The 9,598-nt window shown below is 43.5% G+C and overlaps 1 protein-coding gene across 1 annotated transcript; it reads right to left on the bottom strand.

The window, feature by feature from the left end:
* Window positions 1-345: 345 nt before the first annotated feature.
* LOC144466858 (uncharacterized) lies at window positions 346-8,173 on the bottom strand. The gene is made up of 7 exons (XM_078174398.1): window positions 6,590-8,173; window positions 5,223-5,420; window positions 4,960-5,155; window positions 4,640-4,867; window positions 4,392-4,534; window positions 2,941-3,076; window positions 346-1,150 (listed from the first exon to the last, which is right to left on the bottom strand). Exons 1-7 carry the CDS (start codon window positions 7,843-7,845, stop codon window positions 962-964), a joined length of 2,346 nt encoding a protein of 781 aa, XP_078030524.1. The 5' UTR covers window positions 7,846-8,173; the 3' UTR covers window positions 346-961.
* Window positions 8,174-9,598: the final 1,425 nt, after the last annotated feature.

Here is a 9,598-nt window from a genome sequence, read left to right as displayed (position 1 = left end):
TTACAGTCTGTGGTGTAGTAAAGTTGAGCACAGTGCATTGGACGTAGTTGGCACATCAGCATGCTGTGATGCCACCAAAATGCTCGCAAGTATGGCTATACTACACGCCACTCCATTCACATTATGGGTATCAAATAAAGTACTCTACTGGTATCTGTATCACTTTAATGGTACCGGTGTTGATACTGATATATTTCAAACGATATTCAGTCCTAAGTGTGTACACGCTGAATGTAACCCTGCCTGTTTAATCTTTTATTTCCTTCATTCCTGAGGATATGAGACAGTATGGTGAATAAACATTACATCAATGAAGAAAGACAACATGCACTCTCAAAAAAGAAGAAAAAAGTCTGGAGGTGCTCGGCCACAGAACAACAGTATAAACAAGAAAAGGCCAGCAGCACTCGGTGTCCTTCGTTACCAACTTTTAATACCTCACTGGTACAGGCGATCAAACACACAGACTGGTTTCGCCAAGTGTCTTCCTCAGTGTGTGAAAAGACGGTCTTTTCACACACTGAGGAAGACACTTGTTGAAACCAGTGTACCAGTGAGGTATTAAAAGTTGGTAACGAAGGACACCGAGTGTTGCTGGCCTTTTCTTGAATAAACATTACACACAAAGTGACTATAATAATGGCACACAAGTCAATGTTGGATCCTCAAATTTATTTGGAAAGCAGAAATGAAGCCAACAGAAAAAAACAAGCACATCGTCGGTGGCTTAGTGGATAGAGCAGGTGCCCCATGTACAAGGCTGTTACTGCAACGGCCCAGGTTCGACTCCAGCCTGTGGCTCTTTGCTGCATGTCACACCCCCCCCCCCCCCCCCAAAATATACATAAGAAAAAAAACAAGCATCAGAGATCACTGGTCTCAAGTTAAAAAAAAAAGAAAAAAAACAGAAAGGAAGTTGAAACTCAGTCGCCTTGTTGATATTGCCAGCTGGTCGGCGACCTCAGAGTCCGTTGATCTTTGGCTTTTGAAAAGGTTTGCGACTATAAAGCAGCACATAGGCATTTGGAGACTGCACAAAGTTATCCCGTACCTCTCTGACTGCTGAGTCGTCAAAACAGTGCCAGGTTCGAGTCAGGGCGTTGTGGCACAGAGCTGTGTAGTGACCCATATTTAGATGACCTGTGTGGTTCTAGAGAAGGAGAGGGTTAATGTACATGAAAATTATATCAAATAAAGAGCTTGTAGTGTTTGAGGTAGGACAAAACTCACAGAACCAAAACTGTCTGAAAAATGAGAACCCCTTTTATGATGAATGACAAAACTATTAATAAATTGGTGACAGATTTAGTCAATTTTTACTTTTTTACAGTATTTTTTTTTTTTTTTTTTTTTTTTTTTACATCTACCTGCTGTAAAAAATGACAAAACATCCAACTACACCTTCCAAGGAATTTAAGTAATCTGCCGCTATTGCCCAAAAGTCAGTGAACACCTGACCATCACATATATCAGCTTGCTGTACATCCCATTCTAAAACCATGGACATTAATATGGAGTTGGACCCCCCCTTTTGTGGCTTTAAGTCACCACTCCTCTGGGAAGGCCTTCCAAAAGAATTTGGGAGTGTGTCTGTGAGAATGTGTTCTTTCTTTAGTCACAAGAGCATTTGTGAGGTCAGGTCCTGGCGTTCAGTGAGAAGGCCTGGCTTGCAATCGGTCGAGCCAGTCGTGCTCGTGGATGTATGAAGAGACCTGGATACAGTGTTGGAGGCGGGGCCTTGTTTATTCTTATGAAAGGTGCTCAGTAGCGCATGAAGCCAAAAAAGCTTGATTTCTGCAGTGTGAAATTACCGGGATCTTTCACATTGTTGGGCAGCCGAGCGGCGAATTCCCACCGGCTAAGTGGCTACTTCCTGTTAAGTGCTCTGCTAAATTGAATGGGGATAAAATTCTGCTCTTCTAGACATTTGAAGTTTTAATGGACCCAATGGATCAAAGCCAGGTTGTGAAAGAGTCATTTCTTGGGGGTTGTGATGCTCAAAAATTTACAGACGTCTCTTTCACAGCGTAGGTATGGGTACAAAGCCTTATGGGCCTTATGGCATCACATGATGGACCTGGACATTGTAATTCCACATTCAGCCACTAGGTAAAAGCATGGTGCTGTTCCTGGGGGCTTGATCAAGCTCCTACACACTTAACTCGTCTACCCGGGTCATTATTAACCTTGCTTTGTGCACAGGGGCACAGAGCCTTCTCCAAAGTGCGGCAACAAAGTTCAAAGAGCCCAGTTGGCTAAAATGTCTTCATATCCTGAAGCATAAAAAGGACTCCTCACTGTAACCAAGGAGCCTGGCCCAAACCATGAAAAACAGCCCCATTATCCCTCCTCTACCAAACTTTACAGTAGACTACTTTAGGGTAGATGGCGCTCTCTTGTCATCCACCAAACCCAGATTAGTATTAGTGAACCATGATTCATCACTCCAAAGAGCAAATTCCAACTGCTCCATAGTTGTGGCGTGTTTCACACCACTTCAGCTGACGCTTGGCATTACGCATGGTGATGTGAGGCTTGTGCGCAGCTGCTCAGTCATGGAAACCCTTTTTGTGAAGCTCCCACTGCACATTTAGTGTGCTGATGTTGCTTCAAGAGTCAGTTTGGAACTCTGTAGTGACTTATGCAACAGATGATGGACAATTTCTACATGCCATGTGCATGTTGGCCCCGTTCTATGAGTTTGCGTGGTCGCTTCCACTTGATGAGGGCGGATCTAGTAGGGCAGAAATTTCACCAACTGACGTGGCAAAGATGGAATTCTTTCACTGTGCTCTTTACGACCCTTTCTGTGGAGATTTCATGGCTTTGTGCTGGATTTTATGCACCTGAGAGTTGGTGTGGCTGAAACCCCTGAACTCATCAACCAGTAGGGGTGTCCACTGACTTTTGACCACATAGTGTGTGTGCATGTTTACTCACCACAACAGCATACAGGCGGTATGAAGAGTATGAGTTGTTCTGTATTGAGCTGGACAGAAACGGGGTAAGATCGAGCCTCATGGAGAACACGACATTAGTCCTTAGTTTCACCTGGTTCTTCCCCTTACAACCAAACCTGCATAATAGATAAAGATCATATTGATTTAAGAAGATATTTAATATCCACAACATTAGCTCTCCAGTATCTCCAGGGTATTTAGATGTAGTAGTCAGTCATACAAACTCATGGTAGTGTATCAAGAATGCACGACTCTCCCTGAATTAATGCATGATCACTGCACATGATGGATTGTGATTGTCTGTTGCTCAACATAAAACTCACAGTTAAATCATCCATAATTAAAATCTCATCAAATTAGTATTTACAGTCTTTCTCTTCCACATGTCTGGCAGTGCTTTGACTTCTCATTAATAGGATGACTTCTGCACACTGAGCTGCTGCTTGAATAAATGGTTTTAGTTCATCAAACTCGGCTCCTCCAATTATTCTAATAAATACCCATGTTTGCATAATGTTGTCATGACACTTGTAGTGAATTCAGGTTTTTCAAAGCAGGCAATGTTATATGTGTTAGTTGTAAGTTTATCACTGATAACAGACCAAAGTCTTTTAAGCAGAATTATATTTTGTGCAGGAAGAGAAGATTCATGAACCGTGTTATTTTTTTTTTTTAATGAAGCTTAACAAGGCGCTCCGGTTCACAGCTTTAATTAAATTTCCCTGTGACTCAACTGCAAGGCTTACACTGAACGATGATTAAAGGAGATAGTGTCGTCAGCTGTTGTTTTCAAGGTCAAGAGTGAAGTTTTAAATTAAACTTTGAAACCAACATGGACTAAAAATCCTTAAATTGCTTTGAAGATCTGATTTTATGGGCAAAGTTCATCTGCTGACGAAGGTCATGTGGACCCTTGAGGTGAGATTCTTTTTTATCAATCATGATTTAAAGATAAACTATGCAGGATTTTCCTAGAAAACGCATAGACTTATAAATCAGTCATCTCTCATGACCCATTAGAAGTGTGTGGCAGTGTGTTTATCTGCAGAGACTCTGCCCCTGCCTATATTTTCTTATTTTCTTTTATTTTATGTGTTCAGGATGTTTATGGATGTGTGTACTCACATCGCTCAGGTGAGGCTGGGGCTTTTTAAAAAAGTAGCAACCAGGTGCCAGACTCTAAGCAGTAGGCATATAAGAGACTCAGCGCCAAAGAAATGCAAATCCAACATGGCAAAACACCAAACAAGAGTGAATCTAGGGTTGACTTTTTCATTCACTCTGGCTGGTGAGCATGTTTTCAAACAGTAACCGACAATCCTGCACAGTATCCATTTTATATCTTGAACATTTGTTCACAATAGCCAAAGATGAATCAGTTAAACATGTACTCTTGCTGTCTTTATCAGATAACGTTATGTGTCTACCCACCGTTTCAGGTGCAACATGAGGATTTCGGGAGGTTTTTCCAAATTAGTGAGGACTGCTGTTTCTCTCCTCAGCCCACACACTGAGCACAGCATCTGCTCTCCCCCGGTCAGGATAGTCTGCTCAAAGAACAGTGACAAGCAATCCTGCACAACATAGAGACAGAATTGTGTGAAAGCACAGAACAATAAGGAAACCTCAGCATGCACACAGTCTGGCTGATAGTGGCAGCTGCAGGCGTTTAAAGGTACCTGAATGGAGCACTTGATGATGTCAGTTGGAATCGGTAGTGACAGTACAGTGAAGGTCTGTGTGCTGTGTGTCTGGTGGTTGCAGTGCATGCAGAGAGTCATGTAGCCCAGCCGGCCCTCAAACAGCTGTGTGACAATGGTGGTGGACTCCCCCGCTGCAGTGGCACAGTTCCTGTTGTGGTCTTGTCTTGGCGGTCGTATTGAGGAGCGCATCTGGCGCTTTGCAGCCTTGTAAACAGACACACACAGATTTACTCTTTCTATAGGTGTATTTATTTCCCTGCAGAGAGCTATATGATGAGTGATAAATGTTGCTGCACCTTTCTAAGGTCGTCATGGAGCGCATTGAGGAGAAAGAGCAGCAATTCCTGGGCGTCTTGCTGTGAGTAGTTGTTGAACTGTGGGAGGATGGAGCACAGCACAGACCTGGCCTCCACAGGGGAACAGCTGGAGCTCTTTCCCTGCCACATCTCGTCCAGCAGGCGGACAAACATCTCGGCAACCCGGCACTTAGACCTGTGTAACAGAGGTTAAACGGCTGGGAAAACATGACAAGAAAGAGAACTGGCAGGGGGTGTCTTACCTTCCCAGCTCTTTGCGAGTGTCTTGATTGAGGAGGTGCTCCACGAGGGGCACAGTGGAACACAGACACTGTAGCACAGCATTTAAGTAGCAGGAGTTGCCAGAGTTGTCCAAACCACACACTCCTGGTCTGTTCCACCCCTGCAGCCTCACTGCAGAGCTGTAGCCTCGTTTCTCATTTTCCATCACCTGACCACAGCTGCAAGACCAGTGAACAGAAATCAAAACCACATCCTCATAACTGTGAGACAGACCGTGCACACTCTGTTCTTTAGAACGCCAGCTAAATCAAAGAGTCCAATATGTTATTTCCATGGCCTAGGAAACTTCAATCAATGTTCGTTAACGTGAGATGTTCTCTCTCAAAACGAGAAACCAGAAAGTAAGTCTCAAACTCATGATGTCATCAAGTATAAAGTCTCGAGCTGCTCCATAGATGATGAATGAGAGCAGAATTTGGTGGACCCACAGTGTTTTTCCAGTTTTGTAGTATTTTCAGTTGTAAAACAGAAAATGTACTCATATACTCAGAACATTCCCCCAGGTGCTCACTCTGTCATCTATTCCATCTCTCCCATTCATTGTCTATGAAGAAGCTCCACACTTTATACTTGATGACATCACAAATTTGAGTTTCAGCCTCCAGCTTTTGGATTTGGGAGAGAGTTATTCATATTAACATGTATTTTTGGACCATCTTAGACCACAGGAACTACATGTATGACTTTTGAAAATGAGCAAACTTCCCCTTTAAATATGTTTCTACAGCTGAATAGGTTAGATGATTACTTAATTGCCAGACAATATATTTAAATTTAAATTTATAAAGCAAAATGTCAAACTTTTACTGCTACTTTTCAGATCTTCTCTGTTTTGAATAACTGTAAATTGAATATATTTACATTTTGGACTAAAGAAAGTTGAAGATGGGATCTGGGAAATTGTGGACCTTTTCAGTCTTTTATGAAATGTCAAATCAATTAATTAGAAAAATTAAAGGCTTATTATTTAATAATGGAAATAATCATTAGTTGCAGCCCAGTTTACACTGATAGACTAATGTGCTGTACGTTACATACAGTGTACTTTATCTTTTTTACTCTTTAATGTGTTATTATACCATAAAATCTGTATTAATATAGAGAATAACAGTGAATAATACTGAGATAATATTGAATTGAATTCAGCTGAGGTTGTACTGAATTCAAAATGACGGCGCCTTAATACAAATATATTTTTAGACATTAAATGCTTTTAAAAATAGATCTACACACTGCTTTGACTTGCCTAGGTTTTCTCAAACATCTGATATTGTGAAGACTATTATTAGCTTGAGCTGAAACACTACAACAATTCAGTGAGACTAACCTCTGCTTAGAAAGATTTGTTAAACTTGTCTCTTGGTACGAGCTGCTGTTCAGTTGTGGCAGAACAGGCACAGTGATGCTGCTGTCCACGGCCAACTTAGAGGCCAGAGTCCTGGTGAACTCCGTCAGGTCGACCTGTTTGCCTGAGCCCTGACTCTGCAGGGTGTGGAGCCTGAACGTGTTGATGCAGATGATGTGTAGCGTCACCCAGAGGCCTGGGAGAAACACATCTACCACTGATCCTTTCAGGTCTGACAGAGGAAACAGAGCAGGTCCGGTCCAGCCCTGCAGATGGGCTACGAGATGAGACGGTGAGTTGTCAGAAGTTCGTTTGACCTGATGTGGCCTGACTGGTGGAGACGAAGATGATGGTGGGTCCAGGACTGACCTTTTAGCAGTTGGAACAAAATTAATATCGACCCCTAAGCTGGAGAAGATGTCCGTGAGCCTGCCCTCCATCTGTGCAGAGCTGTCCAGCTGAACTGTGTGTCTGTAGCTGCAGAAAGGTCTCAGCAGGTGTCCCACCACCTGCTCAACCACAGGTTTCCTACTCTGCTTCTGGAGTTGCTCTGGACAGTACAGATACATGTTACAGATAAACCCGGAGTTCATGTCACAGAGGAGGGCAAGATGGAGCGAACAAGGCGTCTGCTGGTAGGAAAGTCTGTATTTCTTCACAGCCAGGTTGTGACCAGGTGTGTATAAAGCCTGGTAGCGCCTGGTTAAGTGGCTACAGAAAGCAGACAGGACGTCCAACTTGTCTCCATCCTCCAGTCTGGTCAGAGACAGGAGGTTGGTCTGGAAGCTGTTTCTCTTCAGGATGCCCTGCCACCCATCCAGTTTCAGGGTCAGCTCAGAACCAAACTTGCAGTCCTCACCTACAGACAGGCCGCTCTGTAGGACTATAGAGATCCACGTTAATGCCTCGGCATACTCCTCCTCAGAGAGATCTGCACTCTGCTCTCTGCTGTGGCTGTATGACGGACGGTTAGCTCCTGACTTCACACTAGCAGCTCTCCTGATCAGCTCCCGGACAGCTCCCCTGTCCAACACTTCCAGAAGCAGTTCTCTGGCTGTATGGTACACCTGGTAAGTGGGTCCAGTCTGAATCCTGGCGAGTGGCTTCACCTTTTTAGACCTGAAGATGTTTGGTAAACACAGGCTGTCCCTCTGGGTGTCTCCATGCAGCTCATCCTCTAGATGGCACTCCTCTGACATCCAGGTGCACTCTCTGACCGACAGAGCTTTGGCCTTCATCTTAGCCTCTCTGCGTGGTCTAAGAAAAAGTCATCTCAAAACAGTGACATCTTCTCTCACAACAGAGACCTCTGATCTGCAACTGCTACAACATGTCAAGAGATAAGTCACAAAAACCTAATTGCCGCGTGCCTGAGATTCCTCCCTGATGACAAACGTAGAAGATAACCACTCCACAGAACACTGTATGTCTCTCTTCCTATAGGGTGTCTAACAAACTGTGTGTGCTCTACATATATGTATGTGTGTGTTGATCTGCTCTCAGGTGAACACCCATGAGAATCTGCTGTTGCGGTGAATCACCAGGGATCCACTGTGTCTTGGCAACCTTTAAACACAACATTTAAACTCCCGTGCAGCTCTCAGGACATGTTTTGTCCTCCTGTGTGTGAGTTCAGGGTTTGGCTTGACATTTAGCAAACCATTTAGAAGCAAAGGGAAACCCTGCGTGTCATCAGTTTGCTTCATTGTGTAAATATTGGTCATTATTTGAGGTCTAAACAATCTTTCTTACCCTCCACCAGATGGGACTCTGTGGAATATTCTGCCTGGATGCAAATTTGTGAGCTAATGAAAGAAATACAGCTCATGTGCAGCAGCTTTTAGCCATTGACAGAATAAAGCAATATCCACTAACATTTTTTATCTTTTCTTTTATTGCTTACACATTTTTCTGTCCTCTCTTTGAACAGCCAGTTGCCACTGTTGGTCCGTGTTAAATTAACATTTAAAGGAAATTTCATCAACCCCCTGCAGTACTCCAAAGTACCCCTAGGGGCACATGTATCCCCATTGGAGAAACACTTGTTTGCAGTGCATGTGGTGCTTGTAATGTCCCTCAGATCACCCACTCCACTCCATGCAGGTGTTATGATTGGCCAGTAGGAGCCGCCAATGCAGCAATAAGGACATGAGCCCCTCACTGGCTTCCCACCCCCTGAGTACTGGCAAGCTGAAGGTATCATTAGGGATTGTTCTCGGGTCTCTGCGGCAGAGGGTGAGTGATTTTGTCCTGGTAACCACATGCGTACTTAATGTGCAGATTGTACTGTTTCTACCTGAGTGGCCTACTGCTCATGTGCTTACTCCTAGAGGCAATCTGTGATCAAAGTGTAAATAAAAAGGGGAGCCCCGTCACCAACATTCAGATACATCACTCCCAAATTTATCAATTTGTCTTTAATCAAAGCAGACAACAGCAACATCTAGAAAACAACTACAGTCAGTCATGAATGTTTTTGAGGGTGTTAAAGACTTGTTTACATCAGTATATGTGTGTAAATAAAAGAGTAATACAGGTAGTTTCAAGTCAGATCAGTGGAAAGTAACTTATATTTGTAGCAGTGCTATCAGGTTTGATTTATTAACAGTGTATCCTGTAAGTATCAGCATCAAGAAAATATAATGGTGTCGCTCACCATCACTCTGTTGGTGGATCAAACTGGCCTCTCGTGTTTCTGGGTCTGGATAACAGCACTGTGTATTTAATAAATCATGACTGACTTTGCAAAACTTGCAAAACTCTTTCACACTCAGTTACACACATTAAGCTCCCCTGATGTGAGCAGCGCCACTGGAGCTGTCCAAGATTAAGTGCCTGGCTCAACAGCACATCAGCAGGAGGCCCGGATTTATCAGGGAAGTGGAGGTAGATTAACACAGCACTCTCTCAAGCAACATCATGTGCTTATTGTGTACCCGTCTGCAGATCCTCCACAAGGGGGAGCTGTTTAGTGACTGTCAGATCAGCTCG

Source organism: Epinephelus lanceolatus, chromosome 2 (assembly GCF_041903045.1).
Source record: "Epinephelus lanceolatus isolate andai-2023 chromosome 2, ASM4190304v1, whole genome shotgun sequence".
NCBI lineage: Eukaryota > Metazoa > Chordata > Actinopteri > Perciformes > Serranidae > Epinephelus > Epinephelus lanceolatus.
Note: the sequence above shows the minus strand (reverse complement) of the source record. Positions and strands in the feature narration are given on the sequence as shown.